The 20934-nt window shown below is 42.2% G+C and overlaps 1 protein-coding gene across 1 annotated transcript in view; it reads left to right on the top strand.

The window, feature by feature from the left end:
* The window catches only part of LOC122562276 (cytoplasmic phosphatidylinositol transfer protein 1-like), a 291671-nt gene that overhangs the window by 255869 nt on the left and 14868 nt on the right, over positions 1-20934 (top strand). Inside the window, exon 9 of the mRNA XM_088000734.1 lies at positions 11103-11258. Coding sequence (XP_087856860.1) covers positions 11103-11258 — 156 coding nt within the window. The remainder of the gene's footprint in view (positions 1-11102; positions 11259-20934) is intronic.

Genomic DNA, 20934 nt, shown 5'->3' with positions numbered 1-20934 from the left:
CACCAGCATTCACTGTGACAATTAAAATGATCAAAAATAATCAATAATAACAATAAACTCAACAAGCTTAAAATCACAATAATTGCTATAATTGCTTGTTAGGTGGGATGCTGTGTGATTCCCTTTTTTTTAACATTCACTGTACTTTACCCTTGAGTTGTCACCTCTGATTGAAATAATTTTATATTTACTTCAAACAACTAATCAAAATATCAAATCATGAACATTGAATGATAGTCTTTCTGGCAAGTAAATAGGTGTGTGAGTCTTCCATGAGAAAATTGTCCAAAAACGATTCTACTCCATGTAGGTTTTATAGATCAGCTTCAATCTTCTAAGATCTTTTTGAACTCACGTCCACTTTTTAATCGTGAAATCCAATTAATTATTCATGCTTCAGAAAGAAATATCCTGTAAATCAAATGGCCTGTTTCTGTGCTATAAAATTCATTTATACTATAAGCATGTGCAATCTGCTTATTTAATCTAATTTTTCAAGTAATGACCGTCTGTTTAATCAAATTGAACAAGCGGCTTTACTAGCATTTCTATACTTGACAAATTATTTGAACTGGCTGTTTTCTTTCAAGTGTCAATTTGTGGAATAGGTTGCATTTCATAGAGTGGAATCTTCCCAGGCCCTCCCTGATGTGTGCGATAGTGAGAAATTTGAGCAAATTGCAAGATTTCAAGCAAGGGATTTCTGGGTGTTGAGATGAATTTCTCAGTACTGAGCAGAGAAAGGCTTATTACTGCTCTCACCACCTTTGTTACTACCTGATCTCACCTCATTAATATGCAGGCTCCCATTTTCCCAGCCAGAGGATAGAAACTAGATACCAAGAATTCCTGACATGAACGTTTGTGCTGGTACCTGGCAACTTGTTCATTTTGGATACATGATACTTACAGCTCAGGGCACTCTCTAAAAGCCACAGTCGCATGCACTCCATGTCCATAGACATTGGCATCCAACATGTGCCAGCCTCTTTGATTGTAGCACATGTTCAATCCATTTACAGTATACTTCTGCATTTTAAAGATGCATTTTGTAATACTGCTGCAAGTTTACTCCACACAGGGCCAGGCACACAGGTCAGGGACTGGATCAAGCTGCATTTCAAGGACCTTCATTTGCTCTCTTCATACTCAAGAGCCTACATCAAGTTTGTACCTTCCTGAATTCTCACAGCATTTCTGCATTGCCATCCATTTCAGTGCTATGCCCTCTCAACTGCATTTTAAAGTTTCACAGGAATTGCTGGCGTTTGTTTTTTTTTGCCTCTCAGTTTAGTACAGACACAAAGCCAAGCAACTTGTCATGCTTGTCGGCAGTCATCAGTCAATGGAGTGGACATGTTGCTGTCAATGTTACAGCAATCTCATAGATGCATCATGTGCCAGCAAACACACTGCACTTGAAGCAAACACACTGCACTTGAGGCAAGCAGAAGCCCATGTCTCAAGTGTAAATGGAGTAGTCCTGAATCAGGGGCCCTGGCACAGTAAGTCTAGGGCAGCATCCATTATCAATCCAGATCAGTCTGCCACTTGGGTGGTCAGGATGGGGAATCCTGTTCTGTTAGGCACCTGACCATCTGTCTTAACTCTTTCTACCCTATTGTTGGCTTTTTTCCTCCTGATGTAAAATAAATGGAGGGATTGAGTGAAGTGAAAATGCTTGGCACAGCTGTTAGTGCTGGTATAGGTAGGGAAATGTGATGTGTCCTGGGTGAGTGAGTGGGATGTGCAGAGGCCAGGCAGGGTTGGTATTGTGGGAGGGTTGGATGTATATGCTCGCACTTGACCAGGTATAACGGCCTTTTAGCATGGGCATCAGTACTAGAGATGCCAGGATACCCAATAAATGGCAGCTGTGGTGAGTGGGAAAATCAACCCAGCATCGGATATGATAGGTAGTTAATGAGGAGAGTTTCAGCCAATCGTGCAAGAAAACCTGTTAGCCCTGATGGAGAGAAATCATTATTACTCTCACCTTCACACACAGCATTATGTACACTGTACAAAGAGGGTTCAATTAACAATTTCTCTAATTTGTTGTTGTGAAATTTTGAAGACTCATTAATTCTGTATAGTACAAAACAAAGGCTGAAATAATGTTAAAAATACATTGAGTTAATGGTAGTTCACAACTCTTCTTTGACTTCCTCATTATTTGCCATGTAAGAATTTTTTAATCTTCTAAGTCTGTACAGCCTAGCCAATTCTGACCTCACAATCAGATGTATCATTATATACCTCTCACTCTTCACTTCTGGCCTCCACAGTACCATTCACCCCACCCACAACTTTTCCCCACACTCTTGGATTCTCAATGTGACTTTTCCAGCTTGCTTTTCTATCGAACTGGACCAGCCAGACTGTGATTATGAGAAAATCAGAAACTGGGAATTCCATGACAAATAAATCATCTCCCAACTTCCCAACGTTTGTCCACTGTCTACAAAGCACAAGCAGTGTGATCAAATACTCTCCACTTGCCTGAATGTATGCATCTTCATCAATGCTGAAAAGATTCAGCACCATCCAGGACAAAGCAGCTTGCTTGATTGGCAACCTGTCTAACACCATGAATATTTATTCCTTTCACGACTGACATTCAGTGGTAACAGAATTCGTCGTATATAAGGTACATGCAGCAACTCACCAAATCACTTTAAACAGCATTTTCCAAACTTCATAACTTACCCTTCAAAGAATAAGAGCAGTAGATGCAAAGATAAACATCGTCAGCAAGTTTCCCTGACAAATTGCTGACCATCCTGACTTGAAACCACATTGCCATAATGGTAACATCTTCACAAGGATGGTTCCTGATAGGCAAAATAGACTAGCCATGGCAATGATGTTTTCATCGCAAGAGCAAATAAAAAAAACTCCTCTTTCAAAAGCCTCATCAGAGTTGATCTATTCAACCATTCCTTCTTGACTCTTCTCCTTTGGCTGTTTGATGTCTGTTATTCACCTTTGGTACAGTGCATTTGCGTATCTTATTTTTGGAAAGATGGTAGATGAATTCAATTGTTGTTTTCTGTATAATTTCATGCACATATTGAATAGTCTGCTGTTTTGAGTATACAAATCAAATTTAGGTCAGTCCAATTAATCTCTGAGAGCTAATGTTGAATGGATTCTTTGACAGAAGATGTCCTGTCTGAGCAATCCGTGCCTTCAGTAATTAAAGTTGACAACACAGCATTCACAGATTAATGCTGCCCTTTCCCTTTCTGCTAGCTTCCACTAATATATTGTGAATCAAGCTGACATTTTTCATCTCTAATAAATTGGGAACAAATTTGTTCAGTATATGTTTGGCCAACAGTATACAGAATTAAATTGGATGCTCTAAACAATTTTTAAACCCATAGTACCCCAGTGCAATTTTGTTTGTGTAAGTTCCTCTTCAGTTTCAATAATTCAAATCTTTCGCACTGTATTCAAGTTGAATATTTCACTGATCCAAGAGCTAAGTTACGTTTCAGCTTAAAAGTCAGCAACACTGCATGAAACATTTTCCTGGTAGTAACATATTGCTACTAGTTGATTAATTGACTGTATTACTGTTGTCCTTACAGAAGGTATTTTATTTCCTATTTAGTTGTCACGGTCAAGGAAACTTGCTTTACAGATTCTGGACCAGTAATTAAGACGCCCAGGCTAATATTGTGAACTTGAGGATGTAACTTTTTTTTAAAATGGTCTGGGATTTACATATGAAAGAACTGAAACTAACATGGTCATTCTAAAAGATGAGAGAGTTAACAATCCAGGTCTTTTTCAATGTATCATTTCAGTTACATCACACTGTAAACCTTTGCTATATATTCTGTGTCTTACAATCTTATACTTCACAACTACCTGATGAAGGAGCAGAACTCCTTCCAAATAAACCTATTGGACTATAACCTGGTGTTGTGTGATTTTTAACTTTGTACACCTCAGTCCAACACCAGCACCTCCAAATCATGACAATGCTGTATGAGACAGATTAAGCACAGATTCAGTAACCTAAAAATGTAACCTCTCAGTAGTCCTCTGCCCATGTGTTTGCATGTGTATGCATGCAAAGGGAGGGATTTTCCATTGTTGGCAGACATACATTATAGAAAGGAAGATGCTTGTGGTTGTTGGAGGTCAACCATCTCAGTCCTCAGGGGGTAGTGGACTGGGTCCAACAGTCCTCAGCTGGGACTTCACCAATGGCCATCTCTATTATAAGGTTGAAACTGGGGATATTAGCTGAGGATTGCAGAATATTCAGGAGTGTTTACAACTCTGCAGATGTTGAAGCTGTCCTTGTTCATTTGCAGCAAGATTTGGACAATATTCAGGTTTGAATTGAATGGTGGTAAGTGATCTTCATGTCATACAAGACACACAATGACCATATTCAACAAGAGAGAATCTAACCATCCTCTCATGCCATTGAACCCATTACCATCAGGCCATTAAAAGAAGCAGCAAATGAAATAGCGGAGGTTCCAACCATCATTTATCAATCCTCTTTTGATTCAGACTTGGTACAGGAGGACCACAAATATTGTACTGCTTTTTAATAAAAGGATTAGGTATAAACCATTAATGGGAGACAGTGAGGTCTGAAGATGCTGAATATCAGAGTTGAGAGTGTGTTGCTGGAAAAGCACAGCAGATCAGGCAGCAGCTGAGGAGCAGGAGAATCGACGTTTTGGGCCAGAGCCCTTCATCAGGAACCAAATAAACCAATTAATACTTGGTCATCAACCTAACTAGTTGTTGGAAAGAAGTTCTGAGATTTTAAAATATCTTGATTCTGAATGCTGACATTCAGATGATGGTTGGAACCTCCAGAAGCACAGACTTACATTGTGGGGCATACTGTCAACTAGCAGCAGAAGACTGCGACTAGGACACTTTGCACAAAGGCATGCAATTCGTAGACGAGACTGAGCTGCATCTAAGGGCTTTTCACTTGCTCTCTTTAGTCCTCACTCACTTAGCACCTATTTGCATGCTCATAGCAGCCCTACCTTGCCTTGACTTGTCTTGCCATGCCAATTAGCACGGTCACATAAACCGGTAGCTTGCCTTGCTGCTAAGTAGGCTTTATTCGAAAGTGAGTACATCTTGCAAAACAGTGCTATGTCAATCTCACACCTATTTCATGTACTGCAACTGCTACAGCCATGTGATTTGATTTGATTTATTGGAATACCATTATGTTTACAATATATGTAAAAATAATTGCAGAATTTGTTTATTTTGTGCTGTATATGTAATACTGTTAAATAAACCAGAAAATGAGCCTATTACAAGATTAGTCTTCATGGAGCTTAAATTAGGTGGCTATTTGCTTCGACTGTTTTCTTCCTGTTATTTGTGAACATCTTTGCTTCCTGTCTTCATGGTCTCCTTATATGGCACATTCCTGCACCATCACAAAAGTAACTCAAATAACTTGTTCCTATCTTGTGTTGATAACTTTGACACTGACTGTAGTAGCAGCCCAGAAACTATGCTTCCTCCAGTTCTCCTATTCACATTCCCTTGGTTTTCAACACAGAGATATGGAATGTTCAGCCAAAGGAAACTAAAAGCCTGTTAGATTTCTTCTGTCTGTGACTGTGACAGCCTTGGGAATTAAGTAGACTATTGGCAGAATTGTACAGAGGTCTGAACAATGTGAGCTATGGCAAATAAACACAGAAATTACTGAAGAAACTGAGCATGTCTGGCATCATTGTGGACAGAAATCAGAGTTAACGTTTTGAGTCTAATGCCCTTTTTGCAACAGACCCTTCTGTTTTTGCTTGTTTCAGGTGTCCAGCACCCACTGTTCTTTGTTTTATTTTTGAGGGCCATGACAAGCTGTGTGGCAGAATCAGGCATCAAGTGTGGTGAGGCTCATCTCGACATCGGGAGCAATTCTCGCCAACTTTTATAGTTTTCACAAACAGCATGGCAAGGTTCTCGCTAGGCTGTAGCAAGATACCAATTGGCAGGGATTAACCTTTATTAAATGCCTGGTTAATGGCACAATTTGGCTTAATAATATACATCTTCCCAGTTGACAAAACTTGCCAAGCGAGCTGAACATCTGGAAAACCATACGAGGAAATCAGATCATGTCCTTGACAGATTCAGCTCACCACTTGCTTCAAGCAACATTCATGTTGCCTACAACCAAACTGCAGCCCAGGACACAATCCATATGCAACAGTCACATGCACACTGCATCCTCAGACATTGACATCTGGTATCTGCCAACTTCTTGTGCACTCCAGAAGCACAGACTTACATTGTGGGGCATACTGTCAACTAGCAGCAGAAGACTGCGACTAGGACACTTTGCACAAAGGCATGCAATTCGTAGACGAGACTGGGCTGCATCTAAGGGCTTTTCACTTGCTCTCTTTAGTCCTCACTCACTTAGCACCTATTTGCATGCTCATAGCAGCCCTACCTTGCCTTGACTTATCTTGCCATGCCAATTAGCACGGTCACATAAACCGGTAGCTTTCCTTGCTGCTAAGTAGGCTTTATTCGAAAGTGAGTACATCTTGCAAAACAGTGCTATGTCAATCTCACACCTATTTCATGTACTGCAACTGCTACAGCCATATGATTTGATTTGATTTATTGTCACGTGTACCTAAGTACAGTGAAAAGCTCTGTTTGCGAGCAGAACGGGTAGATCATAGGGTGAAAAAAAATTTGAACACAGTGAGGCATATAGGTATCCAACTCTTAGGGGAGTGACGATATGATGGGAGGATACAATGGGAGGTGAGAACCTCAATTCAATTGTTATCACTAAAGGGGTAGTGTTCAGCAAACTTGAGGTCTAAAGGTGGATAAATCCCCTGGTCCTCATGGAATACATCCCAGGGTGCTGAAAGAAATGGCGGAAGTTAGAGTAGATGTGTTAATGGCAATTTACCAAAATTCACTGGACTCCAGGCAGGTCCTGTTGGACTGGAAAACAGCATATTCTGGATCAGTGGTGCAGGAAGAGCACAGCAATTCAGGCAGCATCCGAGGACAGGCAAAATCGACGTTTCGGGCAAAAGCCCTCCTGATGAAGGGCTTTTGCCCGAAACATCGATTTTGCCTGTCCTCGGATGCTGCCTGAATTGCTGTGCTCTTCCAGCACCACTGATCCAGAATCTGGTTTCCAGCATCTGCAGTCATTGTTTTTACCTGGAAAACAGCATATGTCATATCACTGTTTAAGAAAGGGTATAGGTGGAAGGCGGGTAACTATAGGTCAGTTAACTTAACATTTGTCGTCAGGAAAATGCTGGAGGCTATCATTAAAGAAGAAATAGTGAGACATCTGGATAAAAAGGGTTCCATCAGGCAGAGCAGTGTGGATTCAGAAAAGGGAGGTTACTGGAGTTCTTTGAGGATGTAACAAGCACAGTGGATGGAGGGGAACAGATGGATGTTGTATACTTGGATTTCCGAAGGCGTTCGATAAGGTGCCTCATAAAAGACTCATCCATAAGATAAGAATGCATGGACAGAGGACCGGTTAACCAATAGAAAGCAGAGAGTTGTGATAAATGGATGTTTCTCTGGTTGGAGATCTGTGGTGAATGGGATGCCGCAGGGGTCAGTGTTGGGCCCACAACTGTTTATGATATATATAAACAATTTGGAAAATGAGACTGAGTGTAATGTATTCACGTTTGCTGATGACACTAAATTGAGTGGAAAGGCAAACTGTGCAGAGGATGTGGAGAGTCTGCAGAGAGATTTTGATCCATCTGCTAGACTCAGTTACCTCTTCAGTGCCCTGAGTGGAAAATGCAGAGGGATCTGTGTGTGATATCATCTCCAGGCCTGGAGGTTGCATGTTAATGAGGTGAGATGTTCAGTTAGTAAGGTCTTTAACAAGCAATAATTCCCCTTAATAGAAAACTTGTTGCTGCCTAATATCGTCTTGATATTCACAATTTAGTTAAAAGATGCAGCGAGTTGTTCCCAATAGCCCATTCAAGATCTGCCTTACTGGATTTCTCAGATGATTCAGCCACATTCCTTACCACAGCTCACATCGTTCTGCCTGAGGAAAACATTAGTTTTCACTATAACCTTTATGTTAGCACTTAACGACAATCACGTTCACACATTTGTCTGTGTCCTGGACAAAGTGACTGATTAGATTAGATTACTTACAGTATGGAAACAGGCCCTTTGGCCCAACAAGTCCACACCGACCCGCCGAAGCGTAACTCACCCAAACCCATTCTCCTACCTTTACCTCTTCACCTAACACTAAGGGCAATTTAGCATGGCCAATTCACCTGACCTGCACATTTTTGGACTGTGGGAGGAAACCGGAGCACCCGGGGGAAACCCACACAGACACGGGGAGAATGTGCAAACTCCACACAGAGAGTCGCCTGAGACGGGAATTGAACCCGGGTCCCTTGGCGCTGCGAGGCAGCAGTTGCTAACCACTGTGCCACCGTGCCGCCCAAAGTATTGAATGTTGTGATGTTAAAAGGATGGATGATGCTCAATTTGCATCTGAGATCTAATATTTACATGTGCCTAAAGATCTGATAAACTATAAATGAGCTCAGAATCAGTTTTATCACATCTGTTATGTGATGCAGAATGAAATGCAGAAATAAATAATGATTTATCCAGTAAATCTAATTGCAAAAAATAGTCTAAAACTAAAGATCATTCAATATATTTGCAGCTACAAAGCTATTAACTGACTAGCTTTGCTTTGATGTGTTAGTATCTCAGACCACAGACTGGATGGAAAAAATGAAAAGACTGAGAATGAAATTAAATTATGTTCTTGAAACGAATATAAAATCTGAGTATGAGCTGAATACGCACGCCCACAGTACAATTTCAAGAACATGACTTCATAAAGTACTTAATTGATCATACAGTACAATGGGATGGCTAAAGCTGACTGAGGATATTGATGCTAAATTTGCAGGTGACACAAAGATAGGTGGTGGGACAGGGAATGTTGAGGAAGCAGGGAGGCTGCAGAAGGACTTAGGCATGCTAGAAAAGTGGGCAAAGAAGTGGCAGATAGAATACAATGTCTGAGGTTATGTGCTTTGGTAGGAAGAATAAAGACGTCGTGATGATTTTCCTACTCTTTGGATGCTGCCTGACCTGCTGTGCTTTTCCAGCACCACTCTAATCCAGATTCTGATTTCCAGCATCTGCAGTCCTCACTTTTGCCTATTTTCTAAATGGGCAAAGGCTTCAGAAGTTGAAGCACAAAGAGACTTGGGAGTCCCAATTCAGGATTCTCTTAAGGTTTACATGCAGGTTCAATTGCAGTTAGGAATGCATATGCAATGTTAGATTTAATTTCAAGAGGGCTAGAATATATGAGCAAGGATGTACCACTAACACTGTATAAGGCTCTAATCAGACTGCATTTGGAAAATTGTGAACAGTTTTGGGCCCATATCTAAGAAAGGATATGCTGGCCTTGGAGAGGTTCCAGAGAAGGTTCATAAGAGTGATCCCAGGGATGAAGGGTTTGTCATATGAGGAGTGATTGAGGATTCTGGGTCTGTATTCGATGGAGTTTAGAAAGATGAGGGGGATCTGATTGAAACTGACAGAATCCTGAGAGGCCTGAATAGAGCAGGCATGGGGGAGATGTTTCCACTAGGAGGAGAGACGAGGACCTGAGGGCACAGCCTCAGAGTGAAGGGACAACCTTTCAGAACTATAATGAAGAGAAATTTCTTTAGCCAGTGTTGTTAATTTGTAGACCTCATTGTTGCAGAAAGCTATGGAGGCCAAGTCACTGAGTGTATTTAAGACAGAAAGAGATAGATTCTTGAATAGTAAGGGGATCAAGGTTTATGGGAAGAAATAAGGAAAATGAGGTTGAAAAACACATCAGCCATGATCAAATGGGAGAGCAGGCTTGATGGGCCAAATGGCCTAATTGTGATTCTATACCTTGTGGAAGCCATGAAAAACACAATAAAAATGAATATATTTGTCCCTCACGATAATGTCATCAATCCAGTACAATTTCAGTTTATTAAAGTGAAGTCTATGAAACTGAAAACACTTTTTCAAACGTACATAGATTTCTTTTAGGCAGTCATGATCACTCAGTACACTTGGCTGGGGAATCTTTCACAATCTGGAATGCATTACCTAAAAATTGAACAGTTCTTTAATCAAAACAGTCGGCTGAATGGCCTTTTTCCATGCCATATCCATATGCACTTTTCACTGGGCCTCCCTAGATATATGTGATGATTATTCATTCATTCATATCATCCTTTGAATCACAAGACTAGCATTTGTGGCTGCATTTCCAACAATAGTTGTTCCTCCAATCGAAAAATCTGAGGCCAATAACTTCTCTATACACTGTACTAAGAAAAGCTGGAAGTAAAATTACTAGAGGTAACACTGAGAAGAGAACTTTGTTAAAAAGCTTACTCTCTGGTCACTTAGCTGTTCTTTTGTCTGAGAAAGAGTGCTTTTAGTGTCTATTCAGGAATACCAAAGATGTAAAGGGAAACGAATAAATAGTGCACTTTGAGAAAAATCTTGCAGGTGACACAGAAGTACAGAGCTTTTGAACATCAGACACTGAAGTATAACAGCAGGATTCGGGTTCAAACTGTTAATTCCATGTGCCATCAATTTCCTGCCTGAGCTGTGATGTTAGAAGTGCTTTATAAAGTGCACTTCTCAACTGGAAGGAAAGGAAATTAAGATGATGAGTCTTCAAAAAGCTTCTAAGAAGTACATTCTTGTCTGGGGATGTTTACCTGCCCAGCTTTTTTTTTGATGAATTATGACATGCTGAAAGAAAGATTAGCAAGAAATAGGAACCTTTAAAAAATTGATTTGCAAAGCATATGAGGTAAAACTCTGAGGTATTTGTTGCCTGTGAATTAAAAAACATGATTTAAATGTTAGTATAAAATGATTGTGTTCCTTCTGGATTATGTGCATCGATGTGAAATTTTGTAATGAAAATGTTTTTTTCTTCCAGAATTGTTACCTTGTACAATAACTTTAATGATTGTATTTGTTCTGAAAAACATGAAATAAAGACAGTGTGACATTTCATTATGTTTCAGGACCTCAGGTATTTTAAATCAGAGAAGACACAGCGAGGCATGCTGAAAGAAGGCTGGAGGGAAAGTCAGAAGCCAATAATGTGTTCTTATAAACTGGTGACTGTTAAATTCGAAGTCTGGGGACTTCAGACAAGAGTCGAGCAATTTGTACACAAGGTCAGTCAAAATGAAGTATGAAACACCAAGGAACGTTTGGTTGTGTGTAATATCATGGGTTTGTTTCAGGAGTTGACATATTAGAATTTGTAATTTAAGGTGAATGATTTAGCATCATAGGGCTGAAACCCATCTGTGCCACTCACTCAAAATCTGCTCATGGCAAATCAGCTTCCCGTTTTTTATTGCTGACTTTCCTTTTCATTGACTTTGATAATCTGAGGATAGAAAGGGGGGCAAGAGAGGAGGGGGAGTGGCATTTTTGATAAGGGATAGCATTACCGTTGTGCTGAGGGAGGATATTCCCAGAAATACACCCAGGGAAGTTATTTGGGTGGAACTAAGAAATAAGAAATGGATGATCACCTTCTTGGGATTGTATTATAGACCCCAGAATAATCAGAGGGAAATTGAGAAGCAAACTTGTAAGTAGATCTCAGCTATCTGTAAGAATAATAGGGTAGTTATGGTAGGGGATTTTAACTCTCCAAACATCGACTGGGACTGCCATAGTGTTAATGGTTTAGATGGAGAGGAACTTCTTAAGTGCGTACAAGACAATTTTCTGATTCAGTATGTGGGTGTACTACTAGAGAAGGTGCAAAACCTGACCTACTCTTGGGAAATAAAGCAGGGCAGATGACTGAGGTGTCAGTGGGGGAGCACTTTGGGGCCAACGACCATAATTCTATTCGTTTTAAAATAGTGATGGAAAAGGATAGACCAGATCTAAAAGTTGAGGTTCTAAATTGAAGAAAGGCCAATTTTGACTGTATTAGGCAAGAACTTTCAAAAGCTGATTGGAGGCAGATTTTCGCAGGTAATGGTACGGCTGGAAAATGAGAAGCCTTCAGAAATGAGATAACAAGAACCCAGAGAAAGTATATTCCTGTCAGGGTGAAAGGAAAGGCTGGTAGGTATAGGGAATGCTGGATGACTAAAGAAATTGAGGGTTTGGTTAAGAAAAAGGAGGAAGCATATGTCAGGTATAGACAGAATAGATCGAGTGAATCCTTAGAAGAGTATAAAGGAAGTAGGAGTATACTTAAGAGGGAAATCAGGAGGGCAAAAAGGGGACATGAGATAGCTTTGGCAAATACAATTAACGAGAATTCAAAGGTTTTTGCAAATACTTTAAGGACAAAAGGGTAACTAGGGAGATCAGCAAGGCGGCCTTTGTGTGGAGCCACAGAAAATGGGGGAGATACTAAATGAATATTTTACATCAGTATTTACTGTGGAAAAGGATATGGAAGATATAGACTGTAGGGAAATAGATGGTGACATCTTGAAAAATGTCCAGGTTACAGAAGAGGAAGTGCTGGATGTCTTGAAACAGTTAAAAGTGGATGAATCCCCAGGACCTGATCAGGTGTGGGATGAACTCGGATTTCACCAGTTTCCTCATTTCCCCTCCCCCCACCTTGTCTCAGTCAAATCCATCGAATTCAGCACCGCCTTCCTAACCTGCAATCTTCTTCCTGACTTCTCCACCCCCACCCCAGTCTGACCTATCACCCTCACCTTGACCTCTTTCCACCTATCACATTTCCGACACCCCTCCCCCAAGTCCCTCCTCCCTACCTTTTATCTTAGCCTGCTGGACAAACTTTCCTCATTCCTGAAGAAGGGCTTATGCCCGAAACGTCGATTCTACTGTTCCCTGGATGCTGCCTGACCTGCTGCGCTTTTCCATGAACACATTTTCAGCCCTGATCAGGTGTACCCGAGAACTCTGTGGGAAGCTAGAGAAGTGATTGCTGGACCTCTTACTGAGATATTTGTATCATCGATAGTCACAGGCAAGGTGCCGTTAGACTGGAGGTTGGCAAACGTGGTGCCACTGTTTAAGAAGGGTGGTAAAGACAAGCCAGGGGACTATAGACTGGTGAGCCTGACCTCGGTGGTGGGCAAGTTGTTGGAGGGAATCCTGAGTGACAGGATGTACATGTATTTGGAAAGGCAAGGACTGATTAGGGACAGTCAACATGGCTTTGTGCGTGGGAACTCATGTCTCACAAACTTGATTGAGTTTTTTGAAGAAGTAACAAAGAGGATTGATGAGGGCAGAGCAGTAGATGTGATCTATATAGACTTCAATAAGGCATTTGACAAGGTTCCCCATGGGAGACTGATTAACAAGATTAGATCTCATGGAATACAGGGAGAACTAGCCATTTAGACACAGAACTTGCTCAAAGGTAGAAGACAGAGGGTGTTGGTAGAGGGTTGTTTTTCAGACTGGAGGCCTGTGACCAGTGGAGTGCCACAAAGATCAGTGCTGGGTCCTCTACTTTTTGTCATTTACATAAATGATTTGGATGCGCGCGTAAGAGGTACAGTTCGTTCGTTTGCAGATGACACCAAAATTGGAGGTGTAGTGGACAGTGAAGAGGGCTACCTCAGATTACAACAAGATCTTGACCAGATGGGCCAATGGGCTGAGAAGTGGCAGATGGAGTTTAATTCAGATGAATGAGAGGTGCTGCATTTTGGGAAAGCAAATCTTAGCAGGACTTATACACTTAATAGTAAGGTACTGGGGAGTGTTGCTGAACAAAGAGATCTTGGAGTGCAGGTTCATAGGTCCTTGAAAGTGGAGTCACAGGAAGATAGGATAGTGAAGAAGGCATTTGGTATGCTTTCCTTTATTGGTCAGAGTATTGAGTACAGGAGTTGGGAGGTCATGTTACGGCTGTACAGGACATTGGTTAGGCCACTGTTGGAATATTGCTTGCAATTCTGGTCTCCTTCCTAATGGAAAGATGTTGTGAAACTTGAAAGGATTCAGAAAAGATTTACAAGGATGTTGCCAGGATTGGAGGATTTGAGCTATAAGGAGAGGCTGAACAGGCTGGGGCTGTTTTCCCTGGAGGATCGGAGGCTGAGGGGTGACCTTATAGAGGTTTACAAAATTATGAGGGGCATGGATAGGATAAATAGATAAAGTCTTTTCCTGGGGTCGGGGAGTCCAGAACTAGAGGGCATAGGTTTAGGGTGAGAGGGGAAAGATATAAAAGAGACCTAAGGGGCAACTTTTTCATGCAGAGGGTGGTCCGTGTATAGAATGAGCTGCCAGAGGATATGGTGGAGGCTGATACAATTGCAACATCTAAGAGGCATTTGGATGGGTATATGAATAGGAAGGGTTTGGAGGGATATGGGCCAGGTGCTGGTAGGTGGGACAAGATTGGGTTGGGATATCTGGTCTGCATGGACGGGTTGGACCGAAGGGTCTGTTTCCATGCTGTACATCTCTATGACTGTATGACCTAATTCCACAGGCTCCAAATTAGTGCAGTTTTACCATCAATTGGAAGAAATCTGAAACTGCCTTTGAATTTCTAAAGGTAGGCAAACTCATTATTCATTACCTTCAACATTTCTACCTGCTGTTCCTTTCCTTTTCCAATTAATAGCATTGGAATTGTGACATCTTCTTGTCACAGAACTGCCATATTTCCCAGAGTACAGACAATTATTGTTCTATGCCATAAGCCGTTTCAGGCAACAAGTCCCACCATCATAAACCACTTCCCAAAAGTGTAACCTTCTCAAGAGCTTATCACCTGCATCCTCTCAGTCATGTGTAGTTATATTGGTACTTCCATTTGTTAACAGTGAAAGCATCAAAACACTGTGAAAGCCTTCTGTCCGTGGAAGTTGACAAATCTAGTAGATCCCTGTTCAAGACCTATAATGGCAGGAAAAACGTGGAATGTTATAAAAGTAAGTGTACTTAATAGAAACATTGGGGTTGTCATAGTCTTGTGTTGCTTCTCAGGGAAGGCTTGTGGATGAAGTGTTATTTAGGGCCTTGTGTGGACAGTGGTAGGCATTCCACATGATCAAGAACCATTGAAGCAGCTGGTCCTTTGAATGGTAGCACCACTGGGGGTTTGGTGGAAGTTTCAATGGCTGCTGCCAGTATAACACCTACCCAAGGTCTAGGATCATCAATGGATTCCAGGCTACAATTGTGATGGCAGCAGAGTGTTCTGGTTATGGAGCATGAGGAGGGGGGTTCAACATCAATGACAGGGCTCTGGCTCTCATCAGGTCTCAGTGTTCCCCTGCCAGAGCTGGGATGGCAAGCATGCATGTGTTTTCTGTTCCCCTGCCCCTGCTGTGTTAATGGCAGTGGGCATTAGGGTGAGTTAGGGGGAAGATCTTCTATGTGCGTTGCCACCACAAACTTAAGTGGAAGAGCGGCAGCAGAAAGGCTAGAATTAGGGGGTCACTGTTTAAAAGCAAGGGGTCCTCCATTTAAGTCAGAGATAAGGAGAGGTTTGTTTTCCCCTCACTGAGTGTTGTGAATCTGGAACGCTCTTCGAAAATGTAGTGGAAGCAGAGTCTTTGAATATATTTAAGACAGGTAGATAGATTCTTAATAAGCATACGGTAAGAAATTAGCAGGTTAGAGGGCATTGTTCAGTAATCAGATCAGATTTTGTTGAAAGTGGGAACAAGCTCAAGGAGCTGAGTGGCTTATTTCTCCAAACTCATATGTTTGGAAATTCTGTTGGAGCTCACAAAACAACACAGAACAAAATCACAGATGACCAGCTAGGCTACACTGAACATCTGCTTCCTCAGCTGAAACAATACATCATGTTCAGACATTCAATTAAAAGCAACCAGCCACCAAAATAAGTTGTACCACTTTCCTGTTTTTCTTTCTAATTTACAATGAGCTAAATAAATCATGGTGTTCAGTCTATAACATTGCCAAGCATCTGTTCTGCCGGAGCCTCTTAAATTGGGTGTGTAGCATAACTTTCTATTTTCCTTGTCCCTTTTGGCCTCACTCATTAATCAGCAACTGAAAATCGGGCAGTTAGACCCCACAGGCCTTTGTCAGCACTCGTCTGACTTGCCCTGAGTTGGGGGGACGAGGATGAAGAGCCTCCCATTATTCACTGCCATTGGTGGCCTTTGTGACATTGGGAACTTGGTTATAAGCCACATCCTGTAATTCCATGACTCATTATGTTGGTTGATCAAGATAACCTTACTATACCATTCTGTGAACTGAGTGTTCTTGGATCAGTGCATTGGACACACACCAATCATTTATTATTGGGCTGAATCGTACTTTTTCTTAGCTAAATCCGAGTTGTGTTGAGTTTTTAGGAGGGACTTCTGCCTGAAGCCAAATGGTTTTTCTCACTGCATTTTACCAAACTTACCTCATTAACTACTTGCTCCACCCCACCGCTTCCCATTCAGGCGCACCCTTACCATATGCTGTCTGAGAACAACTCACACTCAGTGCATATCCTAAAATTTACCAGCACCTTTTGTGTCTTCACAATCTGTAAATGCCCATTGTGCACCTGGACAAACTCCTGTCAGTCTGCAGCTGCCCTGCAAGTTGCTGAAATTTGCCCTGGCCATGACATACAGGGAGAATTCAGTGCCCTGCTTATGGATGGAATAGTGCACACAGGGAACTTCATTTTCCCTCAGGATCAGTAGTGATGTTAAAACATGCCAGCCTGGTCTGAGGGTGCTACCTGTGTTAATACAGTCTCAGCCATCTGAAGGAACCTGCTTCACTCTGCCAGGGCAAGTGCCACCATCTTCTCTCCGATATCTGCACTCACTCTATCTCTGCTACTGCAACCACCTCTCACTAAGGCTCATGCTCTATCACTGTCACTGTTGCTGTAACATCTCCCCTCACTCACTCTCACCTACCTTCACCCTGATACCACTCACCCTGCCTGCTCTCTTCACTGCCTAATCACTCACCTACCTCCATACAAAAGTAACAGCTATGCCATTCTCTTTCATCTCCCTTAATAACTACCTGTCATCTCAGGAGACAGACAGTGCCGAGCAGGACAGAAAATGTAAAGGCAGGTGGAATGGTGCCCAATATTCAGCTCCTCACTGATCATGTGAAGACCATCCTGACTCTGACTACCCCAAATGGCTGATTGACCATATCCAAGCTCCTGGATATGTCAGAGGCTGCCCTTGACCTACTGTGTTGGGACGCCTGAGTATAAGCTATCCCCTTGATTTGACTGAGACTTGCTGACAACCACAAGAAGGTTTGTGTCTGTGCTAAATGGCAAGGTTAAAAATCACACAACACCAGGTTATAGTCTAACGGGTTTATTTGTAAGTACTAGCTTTCGGAGCGCAGTTCCTTCATCAGGTGGTTGTGATTTTTAACTTTGTCCAGCCCAGTCCAAAACCAGCACCTCCAGATCATGACTAAATGGCAAGGCAGGTGTAATGTGAGCCTGGTATCTCTGGCTGAAGGGAATGACCACACTGAGCAGAATCACTTCATATGCCAAGGACTGGATTGGGAAAGATGGGCGGTTGTAGATATTTTTAGATGGGTAATGTCAGGAGTTGGAGAATTGTGAAACCTGCCAAGTTAATGAGATGTGCTCTAGAAAGGAAATGTGAATATTTAGGGCTCACAGGTACATTATGGCTGAGGCTGGAAGTCACTGGTAAAGGAGTGCTCACTGTCGCCTTCCATCATGCTGGAAATCGAAGTACACATTGGGGAAGGAAATGGCTGTGACCACTTCAGTGGGGTACGTGACATGACCTGTGACTTACCTTTTAACAGGAAAGAACATCGATCACAATCCATGCAATGTACAGCATACAGGCTGCCTACACCCTGGACATCCAACAGCATTGGCCCTGTCTTTATGTTGAACCAACTTGGCACAGCCACTGGTGGACAATTCTTTGACATTTACATCTTTATGCAAAATGGGAGCCAAGCATCAGGGATGTTGAACGAGGACAGTCAAATGTATCAGTATTTGTGTACACACAGCTTCCTGGTAGTGCAATAAGCTGTCAGTGCAGTGAAGGCAATTCTGGATCTGGTATTGTGTAACGAACCAGAATTGGTCAGAGACCTCGAAGTGAGGGAGCCATTGGGAAGTAGTGACCATAATACAATAAGCTTCAATCTGCAATTTGAGAGGGAGAGGGTACAGTCGGAAGTGACAGTACTTCTGTTGAATAAAGGGAACTATGGAGCTATGAGGGAGGAGCTGGCCAAAGTTCAATCGTGCAATACCTTAGCAGGGATGACCGTGGAGGAACAATGGCGGATATTTCTGTGTATAATGCAGAAGTTGCAGGATCAGTTCATTCCTAAAAGGAAGAAAGATCCAAGGAGGAGGCATGGACGGCCGTGGCTGACGAGGGAAGTAAAGAAACATATAAAGTTAAAAGAGAAAAAGTATAACATAGCTGAGATAAGTGGGAAAACTGAGGACTGGGAAGCTTTTAAAGAGCAACAGAGGATTACTAAGAAGGAAATACACAGAGGAAAAATGAGGTACGAAGGTAAACTGGCCAAGAATATTAAGGCGGATAGTAAAAGCTTTTTTTAGGTATGTGCAAGGCAAAAAAATGGTTAGGACAAAAATTGGGCCCTTGAAGACAGAAACAGGGGAATATATTACTAGAAACAAAGAAATGGCAGAGGAATTAAATGGGTACTTCAGATCTGTGTTCACTAGGGAAGACACAAGCAATCTCCCTGAGGTAACAGTGGCTGAAGGACCTGAACTTAAGGGAATTTATATTTGCCAGGATTTGGTGTTGGAGAGACTGTTAAGTCTAAAGGTTGATAAGTCTCCGGGGCCTGATGGTCTGCATCCCAGGGTACTGAAGGAGGTGGCTCGGGAAATCGTGGATGCGTTGGTGATTATTTTCCAGAGTTCAATAGATTCGGGGTCGGTTCCTGAGGATTGGAGGGTGGCTAATGTTATACCACTTTTTAAGAAAGGTGGGTGAGAGAAAGCAGGAAATTATAGACCAGTTAGTCTGACCTCAGTGGTGGGAAAGATGCTGGAGTCTATTATAAAGGATGAAATTACTGCACATCTGGATAGTAGTAACAAAATAGGACAGAGTCAGCATGGATTTATGAAGGGGAAATAATGCTTGACTAACCTTCTTGAATTTTTTGAGGATGTAACTATGAAGTTGGACGAGGGAAATCCAGTAGATGTAGTGTACCTGGACTTTTGATAAAGTCCCACACAGGAGGTTAGTGAGTAAAATTAGGGCGCATGGTATTGGGGGCAAAGTACTAGATTGGATTGAAAATTGGTTGGCTAATAGGAAACAAAGGGTAGTGATGAAGGGCTCCATTTCAGAATGGCAGGCAGTGACCAGTGGGGTACCGCAGGGATCCTTGCTGGGACCGCAGCTTTTTACAATATATGTTAATGATATAGAAGATGGTATCAGCAATAACATTAGCAAATTTGCTGATGATACAAAGCTGGGTGGCAGGGTGAAATGTGATGAGGATGTTAGGAGATTACAGGGTGACCTGGACAAGTTAGGTGAGTGGGCAGATGCATGGCAGATGCAGTTTAATGTGGATAAATGTATGGTTATCCACTTTGGTAGCAAGAACAGGAAGGCAGACTACTACCTCAATGGAATCAATTTATGTAAAGGGGCAGTACAGAGAGATCTGGGTGTTCTTGTACACCAGTCAATGAAGGCAAGCATGCAGGTACAGCAGGTAGTGAAGAAGGTTAATAGCATGCTGACCTTCATAACAAGAGGAATTGAGTATAGAAGCAAAGAGGTGCTTCTGCAGCTGTACAGGGCCCTGGTGAGACCACACCTGGAGTACTGTGTGAAGTTCTGGTCTCCAAATTTGAGAAAAGACATTCTGGCTATTGAGGGAGTGCAGTGTAGGTTCACGAGGTCAATTCCTGGAATGGCAGGATTACCTTACACTGAAAGACTGAAGCGACTGGGCTTGTATACCCTTGAGTTTCAAAGATTGAGAGGGGATCTGATTGAGACGTATAAGATTATGAAAGGATTGGACACTCTGGCAGTAGGAAACATATTTCCACTGATGGGTGAGTGACGAACCAGAGGACACAGCTTAAAAATACGGGGTAGACCATTTAGGACAGAGCTCAGGAGAAACATCTTCACCCAGAGAGTGGTGGCTGTGTGGAATGCTCTGCCCCGAGGGCAGTGGAGGCCCACTCTCTGGATTCATTTAAGAAAGAGTTGGATAGAACTCTCAAAGATAGTGGAATCAAGGGTTATGGAGATAAGGCAGGAACAGGATACTGATTAGGAATGATCAGCCATGATTATATTGAATGGCGGTGCAGGCCCGAAGGGCTGAATGGCCTACTCCTGCACCTATTGTCTATTGTCTATTATCTATCCGTAATGCCTCATCTGTAACCACAAAGTTCTGCCAGGTAGCCCTAAGATGTGTTTAGCGTCTACATAGAAAGACTCAAATACATGAAAGTTGACATCAGGAACGTTTATTCGGAAAGTAATAGTCGCATACAAGCCCTTTTACCCATTCCACCAAAGGACCCTTAGGAGATTTTCTTCTTCCTCCCCTCCCATTATGTCTTAGTTTAGTCCCTTGTTCTGTTTACGCCATGAGGTACAGATTGTGTTCCCACACTCTCTATGTCGACAGTTTCCACTGAGGTGTCAGCATCTCGGCTGGTGGGGGTGCAGATGGCAGCCTTCCCAATGCTTTCTCTGAGGCCTCAGTACTACTGAGAATGAAGACCTGGATGTCAGGCACCCCTCCACCCATCTGGGCTCTCTCTGCCCTGTTATGGCCTGAGTACTCCTGTAATCAGCAAAAGGGGCTAGATAGTGAGATTACAATAGGTGGCACAGC

The sequence above is a fragment of the Chiloscyllium plagiosum genome, unplaced genomic scaffold (genome assembly GCF_037043375.1).
Source record: "Chiloscyllium plagiosum isolate Xiang-an unplaced genomic scaffold, Cpla_swu_hap1 HiC_scaffold_25, whole genome shotgun sequence".
Taxonomy (NCBI): Eukaryota; Metazoa; Chordata; class Chondrichthyes; order Orectolobiformes; family Hemiscylliidae; genus Chiloscyllium; species Chiloscyllium plagiosum.
This window is presented reverse-complemented; position numbering and strand designations above follow the sequence as displayed.